Source organism: Capra hircus, chromosome 5 (assembly GCF_001704415.2).
Source record: "Capra hircus breed San Clemente chromosome 5, ASM170441v1, whole genome shotgun sequence".
In the NCBI taxonomy this organism is placed as follows: domain Eukaryota; kingdom Metazoa; phylum Chordata; class Mammalia; order Artiodactyla; family Bovidae; genus Capra; species Capra hircus.
In genome coordinates this window covers 67,346,292-67,370,438 of record NC_030812.1, presented here as the reverse complement: position 1 = coordinate 67,370,438, position 24,147 = coordinate 67,346,292, and the positions used below count along the sequence as shown (strand labels likewise).

General features: G+C 35.6%; 1 protein-coding gene across 2 annotated transcripts in view; it reads right to left on the bottom strand.

Moving 5' to 3' along the window:
* Positions 1 to 24,147, bottom strand: part of KIAA1033 (KIAA1033 ortholog) — a 59,678-nt gene that overhangs the window by 23,387 nt on the left and 12,144 nt on the right. Inside the window, exons 9-24 of one of the 2 annotated variants that reach the window (XM_018048203.1) lie at positions 23,833 to 23,936; positions 23,130 to 23,250; positions 21,391 to 21,514; positions 21,162 to 21,289; positions 20,084 to 20,244; positions 15,497 to 15,623; positions 10,075 to 10,200; positions 7,941 to 8,048; positions 7,319 to 7,465; positions 7,115 to 7,194; positions 5,870 to 5,975; positions 5,273 to 5,389; positions 3,989 to 4,157; positions 3,161 to 3,315; positions 389 to 463; positions 29 to 133 (exon numbers count right to left, since the gene is read on the bottom strand). In XM_018048203.1, coding sequence (XP_017903692.1) covers positions 29 to 133; positions 389 to 463; positions 3,161 to 3,315; positions 3,989 to 4,157; positions 5,273 to 5,389; positions 5,870 to 5,975; positions 7,115 to 7,194; positions 7,319 to 7,465; positions 7,941 to 8,048; positions 10,075 to 10,200; positions 15,497 to 15,623; positions 20,084 to 20,244; positions 21,162 to 21,289; positions 21,391 to 21,514; positions 23,130 to 23,250; positions 23,833 to 23,936 — 1,953 coding nt within the window. Of the gene's footprint in view, positions 1 to 28; positions 134 to 388; positions 464 to 3,160; positions 3,316 to 3,988; positions 4,158 to 5,272; positions 5,390 to 5,869; positions 5,976 to 7,114; positions 7,195 to 7,318; positions 7,466 to 7,940; positions 8,049 to 10,074; positions 10,201 to 15,496; positions 15,624 to 20,083; positions 20,245 to 21,161; positions 21,290 to 21,390; positions 21,515 to 23,129; positions 23,251 to 23,832; positions 23,949 to 24,147 lie in introns of both variants that reach the window. The other variant, XM_018048204.1, reaches the window with a different exon arrangement.

Genomic DNA, 24,147 nt, shown 5'->3' with positions numbered 1-24,147 from the left:
CAACCACCCCCTCCCAGAAGGTTCTTACTGTTGTATTCATGATTCCTGTGCCATGTGTTCGAATTGAATTAGCAATATGCCGAATATTAATAGTGTTCAAATGTTTGTTATTACTTGTTCGTTCAATAAAAATCTGTAATAGAACACACACAATCCATAGCAAACACTGGTCAGTTAATCTAAGAATTTTAGAACTCTATTTTATTAGAGATAATAGGAAAGTCATTCAAGAAGATAATACAGTCAAATCAAAGAAATAAATAATATCTCTAAACAATCATTGTTTCCTTTATTTTGCTAACTTTCACTGCTAAGAATCAATTCTTTGCCCCTCAGCCTTTCCTACTATACACCCACCCACGTTAAAAATTGTTTTTAATTTACTCACTTGATTATTGAGATTATAGAGATATCGAGATACAAATATATGAATGTTTCTCATAATTTCCAAGACATCCAGGCCCTACAAAACAATCCACATAAGTTCTATTATTAGTTTAAAATAATCAAACTTATCAATATAGTAACTTACTGCTTACATTAAGTCACCCAATATTTTAAAATTATTTTAAAGAACTACAGAAAACATACAGCCAAAGGTTAGAATAGGCTTCTGACACACACAATCAGGACTAACTGCTTGGGGAAATCTGACTGTTTTTATCTTTTGTGTAGAGAGGAAAAGTTAAAACTTCAAAGATCCATGACTCACATCATTTCCCGACGACTTCTGAGAATATGTCTTCTCAAGGATTTTTTTCTATATTTTTTAGAAAGTAAATTAACAGCCAGATTCTAAAAGGCAGCCAGAATATGTGGTGATCTCTAAAGAATACACTATTTTTCAAGCACTGTGCAAGGTTCTTTACATGGAATTCTCAAAAAGATATTATTCTTCTAAATTCCACAGCTGATCACCCTCTGTTTTTTCAGTCTTTTATCTTTACTGAGGCTTTCAATGGCTAAGTTAAAGATCTCTCTTGGTAAATGACACATGGCACTTGAAAATGTGTGGACTATTTTCAAGTACCTTTTGATATTGATTTCTAATGTAATTCCACAGTGATAAGAGAACAGACATTGTATGACTTCAGTTACCTTTAGACCATGAAATTTTTACACTTTGTTTCATGTCCCTGGATATGTTCCAGTGTCTCCTGGTTTACAGTCTAAGGGAACTTAAATAGAATTTCTATGCTGCTGCTGTGTGAAAATTGTATAAATCTTAATTATGTTGAATTGATTCATAGTGTTTTTCAGGTCTACTATATCCTTCTACTTTTCTATTCATTTTATTAATTTTTGAGAGTCTGATAAGGAAACTCCAACTAAAAATCTTAATTTATCTTAAAAAATTATTGTAATGTATAGTGGACTATATGTAACTTCGTTCTGTATTTTCTAAGTCTCCTATAAATGTGTTACTATACTTTCATAATTTAAAAAATAAAAAAGGACAAAAATAAATTCCACAGGTGAAGAAAATGAAACTAAGAGTTCTGCAAAGTCAAAGAGGTAGGAAGAGGCAGAACCCAGGGATTTTAGAAAGTCTAATTCCAAATCTTTATGCTTCTTTTAATTATACTGCTGCTGCTAAGTCGCTTTAGCCATGTCCGACTCTGTGTGACTCCATGGACGGCAGCCCACCAGCCTCCCTTGTCCCTGGGATTCTCCAGGCAAGAACACTGGAGTGGGTTGCCATTTCCTTCTCCAATGCATGAAAGTGAAAAGTCAAAGTGAAGTCGTTCAGTCGTGTCCGACTCTTCGCGATCCCATGGACTGCAGCCCACCAGGCTCCTCCATCCATGGGATTTTCCAGGCAAGAGTACTGGAGTGGGGTGCCATCGCCTTCTCTGTTTAATTAAACTAGACCATCCTGAATATAAGGACTTCTCAAATGACTCAGTGGTAAAGAATCCTCCAGTCCACACAGGAGATGCAGGTTTGATTCCAGGGTCAGGAAGATCCCCTGGAGAATGAAACTGCAACCCACTCCAGTATTCTTGCCTGGAAACTTCCATGGACAGAGGAGCCTGGTGGGCTATAGCCCACGGGTTCATAAAGAATAGGACACGACTGAGCGACTGAGCTCACCCATATGTACATTTAATATACAAGTTACCTAATAAGAATCCTTCATTCTTTAGTGATTACTCTAATATCTAATGAATGGTATCATGTAAACTATTCCATAGCTTTTCTAACTGGGGCTCAAAGTAATATCAAAACACCCCTTTGATTAAGTTTTTATTATAGATTTTCTTACATTTTAATCTAAAAATTTATTTACTCATTATTTTTCTTCCACTAGGCTACAGGTACATGAGCTAAGACTGTTTCTATTTATTTCTGTATCCCTAAACATACTGAGGGCTTCACAGGAGACCCAGCGGTAAAGAGTCTAACTGCAAAGCAGTCAATGGGTTCAATCCCTGGGTCAGGAAGACCCTTGGAGAATGAAATGGCAACCCTCTCCAGTAACACAGTGCAGTGTCTAGCAAGTTTTTGATAAATATTAATTTTATAAATAAGTGAATGAAAGGATATACAAACTGATCCTAGAACTGGCCCCTATATATGCAGTAAGATGAACAAAAAATTATGATCTTCAAATTTTGGAACTGAATTAATGGATTTTAGTAAATATTATATCTGGATTATCTTAGAAATAATTACATGCAAATTAACTGAAAACAAATCTTTGTACTCCTGAGATACAACCATATTGTAAATTAGTTTACTGAATTTACAAAGCTAAATATTTTGCACTCAAGTTACATTTTTCTAGGATATTAAAGCACATATATTATATCTAGTTTAAAATTCTTAACTGTGACCTTGACTAAACTTGTAAAAGTTCAGCAGACGTCACCTCACTATCCTGATTTGTTTCTGAAAAGCTGTATGTAAAAATGTATGTACCAAAATTTCAACAAAAGGTGAAGTACAAACATTTGGAAGCATGTGATAAATTCTTTTATAAAGGAAATCAGCACTAATTTTTTATTCTTCTCAACTGTGAGCTTTTTATATATAGCAAATATTTTCTTTTCACTTTCAACTTTGAAATATAAACACGGTACTAAATAATTTTTTAATTGTCTTAGAGAAATACTATTAAGTTACCATTAGACTATACTAAGAACACTTTATACTATACCTGTTCCAAAGTCTGACTAGGAAGATGGGCCTCTGTCATAACCAATCCATAACGCTGAGTAGCTAAATTTCTCATTTCACTGTAAGTAGCCCAGTCATGAAGAGCTACTGTCGTTAGATTGTAGAAAGTCTTGTCTAGGTAGTGAGTTACATAAGCTTCAAAAGAAACAAACAAAAAAATCAAAACTTTTTTTGATTCGTGGTAACAATAGGAAAGGAAGAAAAATGACACTAAAAAGCAAACACCTTGTCTTTGAACATTAAATTTCTTCCTTTAAAATAAGGTGCTAGGAATGGGACTTCCCTGGTGATGCAATGGATAAGAATTTGCCTGCCAACACAGAGGACACGAGTTCAATTCCTGGTCGGAAGATTTCACAAGCCATGGAACAACTAAGCCCAAGCACCACAACTACTGAGGCTATGCTCTAGAGTCCACAGGCTGCAACTACTGAGCCATGTGCTACAACTACTGAAGCCTGTGCTTCACAAGGGAAGCCACCACCACGAGCAGCCCACACACTACAATGAGAAGTCCCTACCTGCTGCAATTAGACAAAGCCCACACACAGCAACAAAGACACAGTCCAACCAAAAATAATAATAAAAAATGAATTAATTAAAAAGAAAAGACTGAGAGCTAAAAAGTGTTCTTTAAATAATAAAATAAGCTGCCAGGAAAACAAAAATGAAGAAACAAAAAGGAATTCAAGAATAAATGGACTAATACAAAGAAAGATTTTTCTCAAGGTTTTGTTTTTGTTATTTGTTCTTTAACAGAGCAAACACATATAGAATACGACCCTAAGAAGAAAACCAGAACACTCACCTCGAATGTCAATGAAACGATTGAAAAATCGAATTGGATTCAGAGAGAAAAAAAGGGCCAGGTCTTTCATGCCAACTTTGAAAGGGTTTCTGTCATCCAGCTTTAAATGAGTATGCACAGAAAGTCGCAGGTCCTTCTCTATTTCTTTGCACAACTTGTCCAGCAAATGCTATTCAGAAAAGAATTGATATCTTAAAATTTCAAAATGATATTCCAATTGTATGATTCTTCTAGATGTCCATGTTCTCAATGTGAAGAGCTTTATACTCAGTACAATGATGAAAAAATTTGTCAAACTAAATACTCCCTGGTAAAATACTCTTTCGCTGGGAAAGTCAAATTATTTTGCTATCCATTTTAAATCAATGACTCTTTTTAACCAGGAAGCAGTCAGACGAGTTCTAATGAGTTCATTAGTATTTTAAGTATAATACCCTTGCAAAGAAAATCAAAAGCTAATCTCTGGTAGTTTCACCAAAAGAAACATGAATATACAACATGAAGCATAAAATTTATATAAACCAGAACATAGGAAGAAAGATCCTGAGAACATGCAAGAGGAAAATTTTTGAATGCTTCCATGTAAAATTATTAAAAAACCACAAAACTCACGTAGTTAACAGCAATGAAATTAATCATGTTTTCTGGTGTACCATGGGGTTCTAAACACTGACCAAGACATGTACCTTATTTTCTAAATATGAACATTCAGCACGAGAAAGTATATTAAAACTCTCACATTTTTATCAAACCTGAGTAAGGTTTATATTGTAAAATTGACTCATTTTTAATTCCTCCCTCCATATAAAAATACTGCTGGCTGAAAATACAGTTTTAAAGATGGCAGTGTTTTTAACACACACTTCTTTAGAACAATGAGAGATTCATTTAAATTGTTACACAAGAAACAGGATTTACTTTTAAATATAAAAGATTTCAGTCATTAGCTCTCAAAATGAAATTCAACACTGATAGTTGTCTTAACTGTATTACCATGAGCAGCAGACAATATTCAAACCAATTTTGTATTTGCAGTCTTCTAATGAATAGGACTTTAAATTCAAATATACTACTTACTAAAGAAAAAGAAAAAAATAATTCCAAATTCCTAATCTGGATTTCTATACAAAAAATTAGGAACTAAAGACCGATTACAGTTCCTTTGTTCTAGACAGTGATTTGCAAGTAAGAATCATAAATTTGTGAAAGTCTGCTTCAACCCAAAAAGTTTTTCCAAACACGGCATTCTAAACACATCTTATGCTTTTCAATCTCAAATGTTACCTCATTTAAAATTTCCGTAATTTCCTTGTCATAGCAATCGAGAAGCATCTCACAGGACTCCAAATGCCTTGCATGCATCATGGCGGGCACACAGTCACGTAAAGCGCTGAACATGTACTGACGAGGAGGAGGAGAATGTACATGCATTTAGAGAAACTACGTCTTTGAATTACATTACAGAAGTTACCTATCTTAAAAGACAAAGCCTCAATCTGATGGCTGTTTTTCTACCTATGACTACCTTACTTTTCTAAGTAAGAGCTGAATTTTACTCTCCAAAGCATATGCCAATACCAAAAAAAAACAATCACATTAACTAATCCTTTTTATCTTAAGCATTCAAATACGTTCATTTCCACAAGGAAATGGAAAGATCTGAATACCTTGCTGACAAATAAGTCAATTATTTTGACACAAACTAAAACCCAATTAATTCATTTGTATTAATATAAAATTTATATGCATAGCACTGTTAAAAAACAGCACCAGTTTTTAAATGGTTTATTAAATGATCTATTTTAAAATTAATTAAAATGGTTTGCACAGTGAATAACAAAAATGAAGAAATAATGCTCTTTACACTATTCTTTTACTTACATGTAGTCTGGCTGCATCAACAGCATTTTCATATACGTCATCTAAATAAATCGGGAAGACAGCTCGATGCCAGTACAGAAAACAGCAGTCACACTGTGTCTGGACTCTACAATGTAAAGTAGTAATTAATGCTACCAAAAGTGAAGTAAACCCCCAAAATAATGAAAAGAATGGCATTATTTACTGTAAAGGTAAGAGCTGTCTATTCATATCTATATTCCCTATATCACTTAACCCAAAATTAGCATAGAAAAGTCATAAAATAAGTATTTTTCAAATGGTAACAAAACAGTCCAGTATCTGACACTGTTGGAATCTTATAAATGCATTTTATTTTTAAAGCATACTTAAAAAAATGTAACTTTACCACAGTTTAAATTGTATTATTTGATATGACCAGACTCACAAGACCTGCACCACACGTACCATTTTACCTGTCTCAAAGGAGACCTTTCAAAAAACTGTGACCAAAACAGCAACAACAAAAACCAGTGGCACTCAACCTATTTATCATCTCTGCCAAGTGACTATTTCACACTTTATAGGGCAACAACTTGATCATAAATATCTTATAGTGAAGAAAAGTTCAGTATTTCTTCCATGGATAGAAAGTGAAATGCCACAAACTACAAAAACCTGAGCTTCTCAGAATAACAAAAACATTATGCTATAAATATGAGCATTAAATAAAAATTGTGCTGTAATCTTAGTTCGACTGGAAATCAAAATTTCCCTCTAAGAAACTCAATGCTTACTTGATAAAAAGAAAACAATAAAGCCACAGGAGTTATACAAATAACCAAAAATGAATCCATCTTAGTGACTGTCTAACCAATGATGTAACTCAAATTCTGTCCCAAATAATTATGGAAGACTATGTGAGATGGCTCTAAGTCTCTCACAAGTAGATGAAGCTTTGTTACAAAGCAGCAATTCTGAGTGCATTAGAGATATGCATCACAATAAGCACAATAGTTCCAGAGTCTGCCAGATGCTCTAAGGGCTATATCACATTTTTCAAGTGAGTTCTTCCAAAAGCTACATCCTTACTACAGGAGACAAGTAAAAGAAATACAAACCCTTGTCAGAGTCTCATTCTAGTCATGCCACAGAAATTATGAGGAGGAACCAAAGGTCTACCTAGATTATATTCCTTCTACTGCTAGACTATTAAAAAAAAAGAAAAAAAAGCCCTGATGTTTCCATCACCCGTATCTTTTGTTACCATTAGCTATCCCTACTTACCTTTCTCGAAGTTCACTGATAAGATCCAGCTTCTTCATGACTACTTGAAGGGGAAAGAGTTCTTCATCTTTAAATGTTTTCTATTGGGGAGGGAAAAAGCACAGAGAAGTCGCACTTGAAGGACAGGTTTCTTAAGCCAGTAAAAAGGGAAGCGTGAAATCTCAGGTCTCATTTTTACTCTGTAAGTAACAGCAATACACTTACCATTTGTGTGCCCACACTCAATGCCAAAGAAACAATTAGTCGTCGCTGCTTTGTGCTTGGTCCATTTAGAGTGTTTTCAGCCAAAACTAGAGCAGAGAGCACATCAAGACGCTGTTCACTATATTTTTTGTCAGAAATTACTCTTTTCTTAAAGATAAAAGGAAACAGGACATACCAGCTTTAAATTTGAGGCAGTAACAAAAGACTCATGAGGAAAAATTTTCCAGTTATCTTTTCCATGATTCAACTTAACAGCACTTAAGACAAATACTTTCCCTGTTCACTTCTTATGATGTCAGACGCTTTATTTCCATACATTCTTGCTGAGCACCGTCAGGAACAGCAAATTACTAGGCGTACCTCAAAATTACCGTATCAATTTAACAAGGAAATAATTTAAGAAAGACACAATGTTATTTTAATAATGCACAGTATGTCCTTTTTTAGTAGAACTGTGTTAATGCTGGAAATTCAGGCTAAAGATAATCCTGATCACTCTCGGTAAAATCATGGAATACCCTGGAGATTATAACCAAGAATACTGTGGATAAACATGCTTAACTAGAAAACACAAAACAACAGAAGGGCAAAGTAGAAAGACAATATAATTATGCTTTTATACCTTGGCCACAGAAATAGAATTAAGCGCCTGATGCTGAAGGTGCTGCGTTATATGCGAGACTGAGTCAGCCACAACCATGCTTCTCCTGTAGAACATATGCTCTATCGCCTAGAAAGAATCAGAAGTGATTCTGTGAGAATCAACTTAAAACTTAAAATATTTAGGCACAATTCTAGAATGTCTTCATGACTTTGGGCCTGGTAAGAAATTTATAAATGAGATGAAAAAGGCACTACTATAAAGGGTAAGACTGGTCAATCCAATTGTATTAAAATTATAAATTTCTGTTTATCAAAAGCCACTATAAATAAAATTGAAAGATAAACCAATGTATGAGAAAATACCTGCCACACACAAGAGATTAGTACTCAGAATATGTGGACACCAAATGAATCAAACACTTTTTTTAAAAGGCAAACAATTCAACAAATACCTGAACAAAAGAAATGAAAATATTTCTCCAAAAGAAGCAGTTAATAATATTTGAAAAGATATTATCATTAATCATCAGGGAAATGTTAAGCATAAAGTCATCTATAAACACTAATTCATAAGTTTACGTGCACACACACAAAAAGTTGATAATACCAATGCTGGCCAAGTAGGGAACTACAGAAATCTAATATATTGACAGAGGTATGTAAACTGATGTTAACTACCTGGAAAAATAATCTAGCATCATCTTAAAAGCTGATTATATACACAGCATAAAACCCAGCAATCCACTCATAGGTTCGTAACACCCCATAAAAACTTTTGCACAATTACACCAAGAAACCTAAATTAATACAAGAATGGCAACATGATTTAAAATAGCGAAAACTGGAAACAACCCAAAAGTCCAAGCCCAGGAAGACTACACAGTAATGAAAATTAATGAACTACAGCTACTCATTCCAACATGGTAACACCCTTGAGTAAAAAGAAACCAAGCCAAAGAATACATGAGACATCACTCCATTAATAAAAACTTCAAAAACACTTCTAACTAAACAATGAGTGGTTGATAAGTTCAGTCATATGCCACAAACTAAAAAGAAACAAGGGAATGATAAAGTTCAGGACAGCAGGTCCTCCAAGTGGGTAGATTAGGATGCAGTCTGGGAAGGACAAGACAGGGGGCTTTGAAAATACTGGTAACATTCGCTTTCCTAAATGGGATGATAGGTTTTTAAGTGTTTAGTATTTTTAAATTATGCTTACATATTAAATATGAGATATACATGCATTTATGTGTACATATATATACTTCTGTATTTGCATTTCATTAAAAATAAATATAACTGATAATACCTTAAAGGAAAAAATGGCTAAAAATCTAAAGACAAGATCTCCAAACTATATTTATTTCCCAAGCAAATCTAAAGAAAGTGAAGGTGAAGTCACTCAGTCGTGTCCGACTCTTTGCGACCCTGCGGATTGTAGCCTACCAGGCTCCTCCGCCCATGGGATTCTCCAGGCAAGAACACTGGAGTGGGTTGCCATTTCCTTCTCCAAGGGATCTTCCCAACCCAGGGATTGAACCCGGGTCTCCCACATTGGAGGCAGACGCTTTAACCTCTGAGCCACCAGGGAAGCCCTAAAGCCACTATTAACAGAAATTCACTAGCAAATCTTTAGCTCAGGTTTTACAAAAAGCTACATGTACGCTCTCCCGCCTATAGTTTTATTTTTTCACTTATGAGTATGCTAAGAAACGTTTTACCACATTTTCAAAACCTTTCAAATCCCAAGATTACAACACTTCCTCTAAATTACAAAATAAACAGCCTCATGCTGACTAGCCTCATATGCATTTTAATACTATAACGTTTTATGCGTAGTTTTTAAAACTCATGCAACACATTTAGAACTTCCATGAGTAAAACTGATATTTTGACTAATCTTTTCCTTTTCCTTTTCTCTTTGACTACGTTAACTTTTAATAAAGTTTAAGTATATTGGCCATTCACAGAAAATTATTCAAGAAATTTCTGTCACTGGCTAGTTCCTTTATCTAACTAAGAGACAAATATACATTCCCATAATTTTTTATACTCATAATCAAGAAGTCAAATCTTACCCCTAAAAATCCTACTTTATGCTTGGATCACTTCTCAGTGATAATGGCAAGGTAAAATAATCCAAAACTTACCTTGAGAAGTTCAACAAGCCTGCACAACGCCTTCACTGATGTTTTGGTCATTGGCTTTTGCATGGACATGTAGAGATTCATTGTGGTTTTAATAATGGTACTAATACTATAAGCATATAAAAAGCCCTATAAAAAATGAACATAAAACATCTATTAAAATCACAATAAAAGGTTTCATTTCTTCAAGATTTCATTCTCTGTGTGATAATAATTCTTCAACTCGCCAATATCTAGTGCTTCTAGAGTGCATTTAAGATTTTGAAATACTCTTTACATGCAGTATTATACATGGTGGTGAAGTTTCAAAGTTATGCAACCTATTTGCTGCAGCTTAAGACAAGAGCTAAGGGCTCTAAGGAAGTAGGAACTGAAAAATGAGGAAAAAGAGAGCTGTTCTCTGGCCAGTACAGACGTTCCACACCATTCCTCAGTTCCAAACCAATCTCCCCTTTCTTTCTCATCCAGAACCAACCCCTACCATCCATCTGCTACTATGTCCCCTGCTTATTGCTGCTAATCGACTTTCTCTCCCTCCAGCTCCAAGAACAGGGTCTCTCTTACCCTTCTACTTATAAAGGAAGCCAGAAGTCCTCTGAGGATTAAAAAAAATTTAGTGCTAATAAACCCAAGGAAACAGTATAGAATACAAAATAAGAAAAAGGGTATTACTTCTCAAACATATTTTCATTTAGATCCAAAAAGGACACACAGAAACAGAATAATGCAGATTCTTTGGGTTTATAGAGAAGAACCAAAAAGAGATACATGTACAGTTTAGAGATGAACCTAAACTATATTATTGTGAATATATCCAAGGAGCCAGGGCAGCAGCTATATGCCAGTGATTCTCAACCTTTTTCTCCAGCTCCACCATGAGTAACAGTGGCTGACTAAAGGAATGACACAATGCAGGGAGGGAGAATTTTCTGTGAACCAATAATAATGGTGAAGAGACGCAACACAATTAAGAAATGAGAGAGGAGGTAGCTTCCTAAGAGGTGGCAGTAAGATCAGAGCTTGGGGGATACATGCAGCAGTCGCAAGTCTTACCTTGCCAGCTACAGGGCTATTACACCAGACCCTGAACCTACTGCAGCACTGGGCACAGTGAAAAAGCAGAGACAAGGAACAGGGCAAGTGTAGCTCTAAGGCAGGCAGAAAAAGAGGGTTTTTTGGGGGGAGAAGTGGGAGGAGGCAGAGAGGTCACAAGCTACTATTACCTCATTCCCAAATTAATTCATGGCCATTAATTTGTGAAGGATATACATGAAGGATGACTTTTAAACACCTAAATGGGATGGGGGAAGGTCTGGGGTCTGTTTCTGTAAAAGGCAGAATAGATAAGTTGGACCAACGTTCCTGTATAAAACAACCAGAAAATCTGGACAAAACATTTTCTTTAACTGTTGGAAGGTATCAAAGAGCTATCAAGAAAATAAGAAACCACAAGGCCATGATAGCGAGAAGACAGAAACCCAGAGACATGAGCTCGGCATTTGAGGCTGCTTTCCCATAGAGGCATCTGTCCATTCCAAAAGAGGATAACAAAGACGGAAGCCAGACATATCTTTCAGGATCCCTGAGGATAAAAACAGGAGCTCATGGCCCATCAAGGAGAGGAGGGAGTCCTGCTAAATCAACCAGGCTCTGAATTGGGATTCTTAAAAACTTTCCCCTAAAAAGTCAGGGTGAACTAGAAAAAAACAGCCATCATACAATTTAGGTCCTAATTTAGATCATCTAAACCCATGACCGGGCTGAGGTAATCTCAGTTACTAGTTGTCCTAGACTAACATGTATTGGAAGCAAATATTAAATTCTCTCTGGAGGAAGAAACACAATACCCAGATCTTCAAATTATTTCTATAGTTCTATATACAATTTGGGTTATTAAAAATCACTAGGCATAGAAAGAGATAAGATATATTCAAAAAACAAACAAAAAATAGATTAGAAATAGCTAGATAATGCAATCATTGGACATGAGCTTCAAAGTAATTACGCTAAGTACGCAAAATGAAATAAAACACAAAATTATTTTAGAAAATTGGAAACTATAAAAAAGAAACAAACTGAAAATTAAAACTAAGAACTAAGAAAAAGTTTTAAAAGTCAGTAGATTAATATTAAGTCAGTAGATTTAATAGTAGGTTAGATGAAGAAATAAAAAACAGAGAATAGAACAGGAACAGTACTTAAGGAGTTGATGACTGAGAATTTTCCACAAATTCCAAAAGCTTTACAAATCCCAAGTAGCAAAAACACATAGAAAACCTCATGTAGGTGCATCAAAAAATACTGCTTAAAAACCAAAAAGTAAATTTTATAAGCAATCCAACAAAGACATATATTGAAAAAAACAGCAAAATTGACAGCTGCCTTGCCTTCTCAACAAAAACAAAGGAAGCCAGAAAACAATAAAAAATTAAGTGAAATTTTAACAGGTATTCCACAAGTAGAAAGATGAGGGGATGCAAAAAGGATAAAAAGCAACAGAGCAGGTAAATATACGGGTAAATCTAAATGAATACTATTAAAAAACAACAGCAACAATGCCTTACATGGTTTAAAATATACACAGAATCAAAATACACAACAGCAGCATAGGTGAGAAGGGGTAAATAGAATTAAAAAGGCTTAAGAGCCTTATCTGGAGAAGGAAATGGCAAGTACTCTTGCCTAGAAAATCCTATGGACACAGAAGCCTGGTGCAGTCTATTGCCCATGGGGTCGCAAAGAGTCAGACACGACTGAGTGATTTCACTTCACTTCAAGAGCCTTATACTGTCTGGAAATTGAATTACTCATTTATATTGGAGTTGAATGTTCAATAATGCATCTTAAAATCTCTATAGTAACCACTAAAAGAACAGTAAAATACTGAATGAAAGTAACAGAAGGAAAAATAAACAATTCACAAGAGAGCAAGAAAAGAATATAGACACAGAACAAGTGAGACAAATAAAAAGCAATTAATCAGGTGCTAATTAAATATGAGTATCAGTATTGACATACATAAGAGTTTCATTGGGGAGAAATACATGTTGCTTAAACACGACCAAGATGATCACGGTGGTGTGATCAGTCACCTAGAGCCAGACATCCTGGAATGTGAAGTCAAGTGGGCCTTAGAAAGCATCACTACGAACAACGCTACTGGAGGAGATGGAATTCCACTGGAGCTATTTCAAATCCTAAAAGATGATGCTGTGAAAGTGCTGCACTCAGTATGCCAGCAAATTTGGAAAACTCAGCAGTGGCCACAGGACTGGAAAAGGTCAGCTTTCATTCCAATCCCAAAGAAAGGCAATGCCAAAGAATGCTCAAACTACTGCACAACTGCACTCATCTCACATGCTAGTAAAGTAATGCTCAAAATTCTCTAAGCCAGGCTTCAGCAATACATGAACCATGAACTCCCTGATGTTCAAGCTGGTTTTAGAAAAGGCAGAGGAACCAGAGATCAAATTGCCAATATCCGCTGGATCATGGAAAAAGCAAGAGAGTTCCAGAAAAACATCTATTTCTGCTTTACTGACTATGTGAAAGCCTCTGACTGTGTGGATCACAATAAACTGTGGAAAATTCCGAAAGAGATGGTAATACCAGACCACCTGACCTGCCTCAAGGCTGTATATTGTCACCTTGCTTATTTAATTTCTACGCAGAGTACATCATGAGAAATGCTGGGCTTGAAAAAGCACAAGCTGGAATCAAGATTGCCGGGAGAAGTATCAATAACCTCAGATATGCAGGTGACACCACCCTTACGGCAGAAAGTGAAGAGGAACTAAAAAGCCTCTTGATGAAAGTGAAAGAGGAGAGTGAAAAAGTTGGCTTAAAGCTCAACATTCAGAAAACGAAGATCATGGCATCTGGTCCCATCACTTCATGGGAAATAGATGGGGAAACAGTGTCAGACTTTATTTTTCTGGGCTCCAAAATCACTGCAGATGGTGACTGCAGCCATGAAATTTAAAAGACACTTACTCTTTGGAAGAAAAGTTATGACCAACCTAGATATACAGCATATTCAAAAGCAGAGACATTACTTTGTCAACAAAGGTCTATCTAGTCAAGGCTATGGTTTTTCCAGTAGTCATGTACGGATGTGAGAGTTAGACTGTGAAGAAAGCTGAGCGCCGAAGAATTGATGCTTTTGAACTGTGGTGTTGGAGAAGACTCTTGGGAGTCCCTTGGACTGCAAGGAGATCCAACCAGTCCATTCTGAAGGAGATCAGCCCTGGGTGTTCATTGGAAGGACTGATGCTAAAGCTGAATCTCCAATACTTTGGCCACCTCATGCGAAGAGTTGACTCACTGGAAAAGACCCTGATGGTGGGAGGGATTGGGGGCAGAAGAAGGGGACAAAAGAGGATGAGATGACTGGATGGTATCACTGACTCGATGGACAGGAGTTTGGGTGAACTCCGGGAGTTGGTAATACACAGGGAGGCCTGGCGTGCTGCAATTCATGGGGTTGCAAAGAGTAGGACACAACTGAGTGACTGAACTGAACTGAAAGGAGACACACATTAAATAAAGGAGCCAAACAGGTTGGAAATAAAAGGATGGTAACCAATGGACCTTGCAGACAGACCTAATTAAAAGAAAACTGGTACAGCTAGCTATGTTACTATCACACACAAGAGACCTATGACAAAAAGCATTACCAGACATGATAAAAAGTTTGACTCACCATTAAGCTATAACAATTCTAAATGTTCTGTGCCTATTTAGTCTAAAAATGCATAAAATAAAAGTTGACAAAGCTACAAAGGATAAATAAGACAAATCTATAACACAGTGGGCGATTCCAACCCAATTATCTCAGTAACTGACAGAGTATTCAGACAAAATAATTAAATATGATCCTTCTTGATATATATAAAATACCATGACCAACAAAAAGCAAACTACATTCTTTTTAAGTGAACATGAAATGTTTGCCAAGGTTGTCTATAGCCTGATCCACCATGCAAATCTCAACAAACTTCAATACTGAAAGTATTTTCATACTGGGAGAAATCAATAATGGTAACTAGGAAATCCTCATGCATTTGGAAATGAAGAATTCTATTTCAAAACAGTCAAGAGAGCAAAGAAGAAATCACAATGATTTTTTTTTAAGTATTTTGAAGTAAAGAATAATACAGATACAACACATCAAAACTTATGGGATACAGCTAAGAAGTCAGGACTTGGAAGGAGTATATATTTGCATATATTAGATGCATATATTAAAACCATATATTAGAAAATCTAAACAAGTCACACAGATTCAAGCTTACATAACCAAATCAATTTCAGTTTTAAACACAAAAACATATTTCACCCTTCATAGTTCTTTCACAGTGTACCTTCTGTACAGTGGATTAACAAATAAATGATCCAAACATTCTAAGAAAGAAGATGAAACTACCTGTATAAAAACATTACATCTACTGGTGAGGTCTTCAGCAAATTTATCCATTCTCTGCTCTTTAGATAAAATAGATTCCATTTTCATCATCCATGAGCTCACAAAGACGTAGTAAGACTGTACATCTCTAACAAAGGAAAATATTGAGGTTATTCAGCACAGGAAAGAAAATTTACTTCCATTTCTTCATACTGGCTAGAATAAACTATTTCCTGGCAGCAGTCAATTCATCTTTCAGATTTTTTTTTTTTCAGATTTTCAAAATATACATGTTATACATACACACATAATTTACTTAAGCAACAAATATTCACTGAATATCTATACAGGCCAGGCATTGTTTTTCAGCACTAAAAACAAAAAACAGCAGTAAACAAAACAGACAAAAATTTCTGCTCCCAAGAAGCTTATATTCTAGAAAGAAGAGTTGTGCAATAAAGCAATCAGTAACTGAACTCTGAGATGTCAGATATGTGCTTCGGAAAAAATACAGCAGGGAAAAGTGAGTGGGACAGCAAGAACAATTTTAAACACAATGATCAAAGCAGCCTTGTTGAAAAAGTGATCGTGAGCCAAGATTAGAAGGAGATAAATAAGTAATCCATGCAAATATATAACAGATGAGAATTTTAGGAAAGTAAACAACAAATGCAATCATCTCAAAACAGAAGAGTGTGTGCCATGCTCAAGTACTAAAAGAAGTCAGGATGACTGAAGAGCAGAGAACAGGGGTGAGAACAGAAAAGGAGATCAGAGATACACACGGGTGAGTGGGCTGGAGGAACAGGTAAAGTGGAGAGCAGAAAGGGATTTGTATAAGGCCTGGTAAGGACTTCAGTGGAAAGCCTCTGGAGTGAAGTTGCTCAGTCGTGTCTGACTCTTTGCAACCCCATGGACTGTAACTTACCAGGCTTCTCCATCCATGGAATTTTCCAGGCAAGAGTACTAGAGTGGGTTGCCATTTCCTTCTCCAGGGGATCTTCCTGACCCAGGGATCGAACCTGAGTCTCCCACATTGCAGGCAGACGCTTTACCTTCTGAGCCACCAGGGAAGCCCCTCTTTAGACTCAACCTTGTTGGTACTAAAGGGACCAGTTTTATGGAAGATGATTCTCCCACAGCCTGGGGGAGCTGGAGTGAATGGTTATGGGATGATGCAAGCACACTGCATTTATTGTGCACTTTATTTCTATTATTATATCAACTCCACCTCAGATCATCAAGGCATTAGATCCTGAAGGTTGGGGATGCCTGCTAGCGGATTTGAGTGGACTGATCTACTCTAACTCTGGGGAGGATCAGTATCACTTTGGTTGGCATACTGAAAATAAACTATATAGGGGACAATGGTAAAAGCAGGAAAACCACTTAGGAAGTTCCTGTGATAATGCAGAGGAAAAGAGATGACAGCTTGAACCACAATGGAAGTATTTAGAATCTGAAAATAAAAGCTAACATTTACTGAATGCTTACTAAATGCCCAATCACTGTCATAAGCACTTTACACAAATTAACATTCAATCCTCACATTAACCTTATGAGGTAACTAACATATTATGATATCCATTTTACAGAACAGGAAATTGACACACAGGGAAATTAAGTAATGGGCCCAACATCATACTAGTACTCAGCTGAGCCAGGACTTAAGCCCAAATCTAGGAAACTGTCCCAACCTGGAAAAGCTGAATCAGTAATAAAATTCTACTAAGCAGGTTGCTTATTAACACTACATCACTCTATCAATACATATCAAATCACTCAGATGAGAACTTTCAGGGCACAACTATTTAAAGTATACTCCTCTTTTATTTTAAAAACAATAAATTAATTTCAATTAATTCAATGTGTTTTAAGGAGGTGAAACCTCACCATCAAATCTGAGAAAAATTATTTTGAGCCAGGATTCCATTAAACAACCACCACCAACAGTTGTACTCTGCCTCAAATGGTGCTAAAATTTGTTATTTGACTTGTGGATAATTTGATTTAAAAAGTCTGGAACACAGATAAAGGGCAGAATCCCAGGGCAACGCCTCCACTTTGAGGAGAATGTGATCAGGACTCAAGCAGGACTCCTCTCTCCTGGGCTTTACTTCAGTGTTGTGAATCTGAGGTTTCTTTGGCAGAGTTATGACAATGAAAAAGACACTGCCCCCTTCAGCTCAAATGAGCTCTGCAGTGACTGTGTAGGTATATTTTTGATAAATAAAAAAAAAAAAAGGAATTTGGAAACATTAAAATGTTATCATATGGGGGGAAGGAATCTTTGAAAGTCAACTTACTCAATATTTTACTCAAGAAGACTCAGTTCCTAGAGCACCTTGGACTGACAGTCCTCTATGTTCTGCCTATGCAGCTCTGGTGTAAGGGTCATTAGTCCTCAGGGTGGCTTACACAACTCTGCTGCAAAGGCTCAAGAGCAGGCTGGGCACGGGTCTGCCTGGCCTCTCTGACATGTACCTAGCTGTGTGCCCTGGCACCATTCATTTCTCTAAGCCTCATTTTCCTTACCTGAAAATGGGATGAAAATAGTACATTAGAGTAGTGTTAAGGGCTTGCGCTCTAGAGGTGAACTCCCAGCTCTGCCACACATTTGTTTAAATTTGAGTGAGGTCACTCTCGCTGTATCTCAATTTTCTCAGTTATAAAATGGCCATAACAACAGTATCTACCTCACAGGATTTTCTGATGATTAAAAAAGATGACACATATGAAGTTCCTGGAATATACTGGCTTACTGAAAGCACAGGGTAAATATTAGTTGTGATTTTACTATTTCCCATATGAGAAGATTGTTACAGGGTTTATGTAAGACTGTGCTTAAATCCTTTAGCAGAAGGCCTACTGCTGCTGCTGCGGCTAAGTTGCTTCAGTCATATCTGACTCTGTGCGACCCCATAGACGGCAGCCCACCAGGCTCCCCTGTCCTTGGGATTCTTCAGGCAAGAGTACTGGAGTGGGCTGCCTAGAACAAGCTTAAAAACGTTGGCAATTACTATTAATATCTGCCATGTTCATCTTTTGGTTCTGACTGAACTTCTGAAGCCACAGGAATTAAATCTGCTCCCTCTTCAACCTGAACGCCCTCCAAATATTTTAAAAAAACACATCATTCTTCAGATTTCTCTTTTAAAGGTCAAACCATATAGAGACTTTTCCATTAAGTCTTCAAAGGTCATGGTTCTCAGATCTAACATCCTGATCAGCTTCATCCACGGATGCTGCACTCTGTGGCCCTCTTAAAATGTGGTACCACCAAACACTAATTATGTGACCAGTAAGAATTCAATAAAACTACCAATTCCCCTAGCCTAGACATGGCAACTAATTTCTAAAATTTGGGTATAATTATTAATGTAATCTAAATATAAACTGACATGTTTAGCAATTGTATTGCATTGTTAAAGAACGTTAAGCCTCTGATAACAAAAATATCCAAATCTTTTTTAAGATTACTGCTAATAATTAATCTGATTCCTGTCTCTCCATCCTACTGAACTCATCTCTGTAATCTAACCCCAAACTTATGTCTTCATCTCTCAACTCTGTCTTAGCATGTATTGGAGAGCCCTGAAATCTCTGCCCTGAGTAGTCCTGCTTTAATTGAGTTGCTATCACTCTCCATGACTTTAATCACAGGACTTGGGAGTACTAAAAGATGCTTTAGGGGATCTCATACTTCCACACATACTCCTTCTTTCCCACTGTACAGGAGTGACACAACTTCCCCCTCAATAGTGAAGATCAACAGAAAGTGGGTAGTTTCCCATATTATCATATAACCACGTTACAGATAAAAACCGTGATCAGTACCGGGCCAGTGGCAAAGTCCCATGACACCTCACTTAAAATCTTCATCTAGGTCAACATAGAATTTTAGCACTGTACTCCAGGGAGAATCCAATATACTCCAGTGAGTAAACTTAACTGTTGAGCTAGATGATGAGAACATGGGGGTTCATTATACTATTTTCTCTATTTTGTGCATATTTGAAATTTTACATAGGAAGAGAAGCTAAAAGATGTAAATATTAGAAGAAACTAGGAGTTAAAAGTATTCTTTTAGGGAACAGGACTAAGGTATAGGAGGCAATTCAGCAGAGGACAATTATTTTCCCCTTTGAGCCGTTAGTACTTTTTAACTTCTTAAATACATGCATACATTACTTTCATAAAAATAAAAAAAGGATGGCATCAATCCTGCAAAAATCAACACTGAAGCACGTACACATGATGTTCTTAATTCATCAAATGCCATCTACTTCAGCGACTTCACTTCACACACAAAAAATATGTAATGCACCTGATAAAAAAGCATGTGTATGTATATATGAGTGTACGCACATGTATATGTATTTCCATAAAGCATAACTTGTCCACATCTCTATCTTAAGCTGAGGTTTATGCCTAAAACATTTAAAACAAGAACACACTCCTAGAAAATAAATCTCAGAGAGACTGCCCAGCCTTTTCTCTGGTAATGAGTATTATAATTCAAATGCCTTCCATACATTCAGAATCAGTGTAACAGCTGAAATATAAAAATATATAAATATTTTCATTATGGGTACTTATAAAACCTACTTGGTAAGTGACTGCGCTTTCTGCTGTAGGAAAGTATCTCTGTGTATTTTAATGGCCTGAAGACTTTTTTTGTCCAGAAGTTTGGCAGCTGCTGGTATTTTCTGGATCAAAAAATTATCAGGAAACCAAATAATATTAGCAGTTAGAGTGATCGCTGGTACCTGAAACAGGAAATATAATAAAGGGGGAAATCATTAAATGCAGGCTAAATAATGAACTGTTTAACAGTCTGACAACAGCCAAAGGAAGACAATTTATTTCAAGAAAATTATAAAAAGATACTCATTAATATGAAAAATTATGTTAACATGGCACAGAATTCATGGCAAGGCATTCCTGTATCTGGTGTGGAGCATGACATTAATTTTATTCTGCCCAAATATTAAACAACATACATAAGCATGTGCACACACACTTAAACACACTCATGGATTTTCAGATGAACAAAAATATGTAAAAATTAAACAGAAACTTGAAACATTACAACCTTTACTTTCACTTTATATTAGTGAAAAAAATGCAAAATACATATCCACGATGGCTGGGTTCTCATGGTCACTATACTTGATTCTACACAATATTAAAATTTTCAACTGTGAAATCAGGCACCACACCATGGAAACAGCAAAGACAGGAAAAAAAAATTATTTCATATTTTTCCTACTTCAATAGTGGGAATGAATGACAAAAAGAAGGAAGAGAAAGAGAAGAGAAAAATGTAGTAATAGTAATAGGAAGTTAATGTACAGGAAAAGATCCAGAAAAGCACCTACTAATCTGTATTTATATTATGGGATATTTTTATGTACAATGTTACTTATTTTTGGACAGCTTAGTTTTTTAAATGAATATTATGCTATTAGTTTTATAACTATTACAAAAATTACCATTTTTGTAAGCAGGAATAAAACACATTTTAAAATATCTAGTTTTTTTTTTTTTTTAATTTTAAGATCTTTAATTCTTACATGCATTCCCAAACATGAACCTCCCTCCCACCACCACTAAAATATCTAGTTTTATCCAAAATCTTTTCCATCTATTCAAATTGAAAAAAACAGAAGTTACAAATTCTTACCTTCTTACAAATGTCCAATAAAGACTTGTAAAACTTTTTATCGACAGTTCGAAAAATTTGAAAGTGCAATACAAAGAGTCCACAAACTCCCACATACTTGTCTCTCTGATCAATTTCAGAAGGTTCTCCTTATAAAACAACATGAGAGAAAAACAGAGTATACTTACAGTTCTGCTTTAAAGGAAATGAAAACTTTACAAACAAAAAAAAAAAATGTATTTTACATTACCAAGTCTGGCTTCTACATTTGCAAAAATTGAGCGAATACTATGTGCAAATTCTTCAGCAAAAGTGCTATTTTTCGACACAGATACTCCTCCATTGAGAGAATCAAACTGCTGTTCTATACAGGCCTACACAGGAAACATTTAGAGAAATTTAGACTCTCATTAGTTATTATGACTTAATATGCTATGAAACAATTAAATATAGAGTGATAAAATCCTACATTCATCATTTTAATTTTACTGAGGCTCAAGTTTTTAATCTAATCCAATATCTAAATCTTTCTGAATGGGAAATGTGTATATACTTATATATCTGAGCACCAGTTATGTGAAAGTAATAAAACTGAACTGAAAATCTGCAATCCTACATGAAGGGACACAGTGGAGCTTGGTAATGTACAGAAGGTGTATCTGATGAAGCATGGGAAAGCATGTTTTATTATTTTAATTTACACTTTTAAGAAGAAACTTTATTTTTTCTGGTTACAATTACTCTCTTAGCACTTTAATACATCATGTGTAGAAATGGCTCCTAGAAAAAGAATCCAAGAAAAAAATTCTTCTAAAATTAATGGATTTGTACTTAAATTGGTACAAACAAGAGCTGTGATCATTCTGTAAAAATTGTGACCATCTAAAATATAAATTAAAGGTAACCTTGAAATAGATTTTAAATGGAATATACAGTCGAACCTTGAACAAGTGGGGGTTAAATCACATATAATTTATTGCTAGCCCTCTGTATCCACAGTTCCTCTCCATACTTGGATTCAACCAACTATGGACGGTGTAAAACTATAGCGTTTACTATTGAAACTATCCATATATAAGTGGACCCGTGCAGTTCAAACCCATGCTGTTCAAGGGTGTACTGTAATGCAACTTCTGGTGAACACTACCAAAGCAGTGCCATCTAACAGAACTTCCTCTGATGATGGAAATGTTTTCTATATGTGCTGACTGGTATGACTGTTAGCCACAGCTGACTCTCCCCCCGGCCCCCCGTTTTACTGAGATACCACTGGTATGTAACATATTAAGTTTAAGGTGTGAGGGCTTCCCTGTGACTCAGCAGCAAAGAATCTGCCTGCCAACACAGAAGATGTGAGTTTGATCCCTGAGTCGGGAAGATCCCCTGGAGAAGGAAACAGCAACCCATCCCAATATTCTTGCCTGGAGAATGCCATGGACATAGCAGACTGGAGGGCTACAGTTCATGGGGCTGCAAAGAGTCAGACATGACTGAGCACACACACAAGTGTGATAATTATATTATATGTGGCTATTAAGCATTTGAAATGTTGCTAGTATGGCAGAGGGTGATTTAAACTTAAATAGCTACATGTGGTTAGAAGCTACCTGAATTGTATAGATCCAAATTATATTCCCTGTGTAGGAAGAATTAAAACAGACTTTTAAGAGGCTGTTTCACAAACCTAAAATCTAGAGATAAACAACAAAAAAATGCTTGACACAACTGTTTACATACTAATCCTCAAACAGTTCTATCATTTTACATAATTAAAAAAAACTTTATCCCAAATACAACCAGTATACTGTTAATTTCATTAGCTACTAGATACTGACATAATTATATTTTACAACATAACCAATGTTTTAAGCTTAAGCACTTTTAAAGAAAAATACAGTCACAATAATGTTATAAAAGTCCCCCACTACAATTCTGAGCTGGGTCTACTAACAGAAGCCCATTTATTACAGTCTGATACAGCTCTCATACCTGAAATATCATTCCATCAAGTAACTGCCCTTCTAGCTTCAGCAAGAACTTTTCAAATGGCTTTAGCTTTTCTTCCTGAATTCCAAACTTTGAAGGATTGTGATGAACAGATTTCAGTAACCTTGTAGAAAAGGAGGAGAAAGACCTTCAATTTGCCATTAAATTCTTATATTAAAACTATCCCCCAAAATCAAAGTTCTATATTTGTCATTACTTATTCGGCTCTACACATTTGAAAATTTGAACAAAAACAATCCTAATATATTTAAATTTCTAATCACATACCTTTTTATAGCATCTTCAATTCAGATACCTGGTACTCTCTAGATAAAATTTAGTGAAAACTTAATAGATTGAATAAAATAAAATGCCTTCACTTTAAAAAGTTTGGAATATAAAACAAAACCAAGCTGAGAATAAATGTTACTTGTGTAGAACACGGAAAATAAACTTGGGTCCTAAAATAGTCAAATTAACATTCACTACACTTTAAGAATTAGGATGCTTTATACAAGTATATCATACTCTCAAAAAGCCCATCTGCAATTAGAAGAATGGTTACTGTCCTCAAAGAAAATCTGAAATGAGATCCCTCTAAACATGTATCTTCAGGTCTCTTAAAGGATCTGTACTATTTATATTTATTTTTTAGTAATACATTAACTGTACAAAGAGAGCATTTTTAACATTTTAGTTAGCTCACCTTTTGTACATAGTCCAGTGGTCTTTTAATGTGATGTGGTTATCAATAATTTCATCCAGGGTAAGCAAAACTGTTAGCAGCTCTCCCAAGTGCTCATACATAGTCTGTCAAAAAACCTTTAATGATTATCATTTAATCACTAGTTAGAAGTTAAGCTTCATGTGGATCTTAAAGTTAAACACACTTGGGATAATTACTAACTTAAAGCAGTAGGGAAGTTAAGCTACAGATGAAACTACTAATACTCAAGGTGGAACAGCCTAAAATTGGAAAACCCTTCACCCAAATTTCATCCTTAATCATGATACGGTAGAT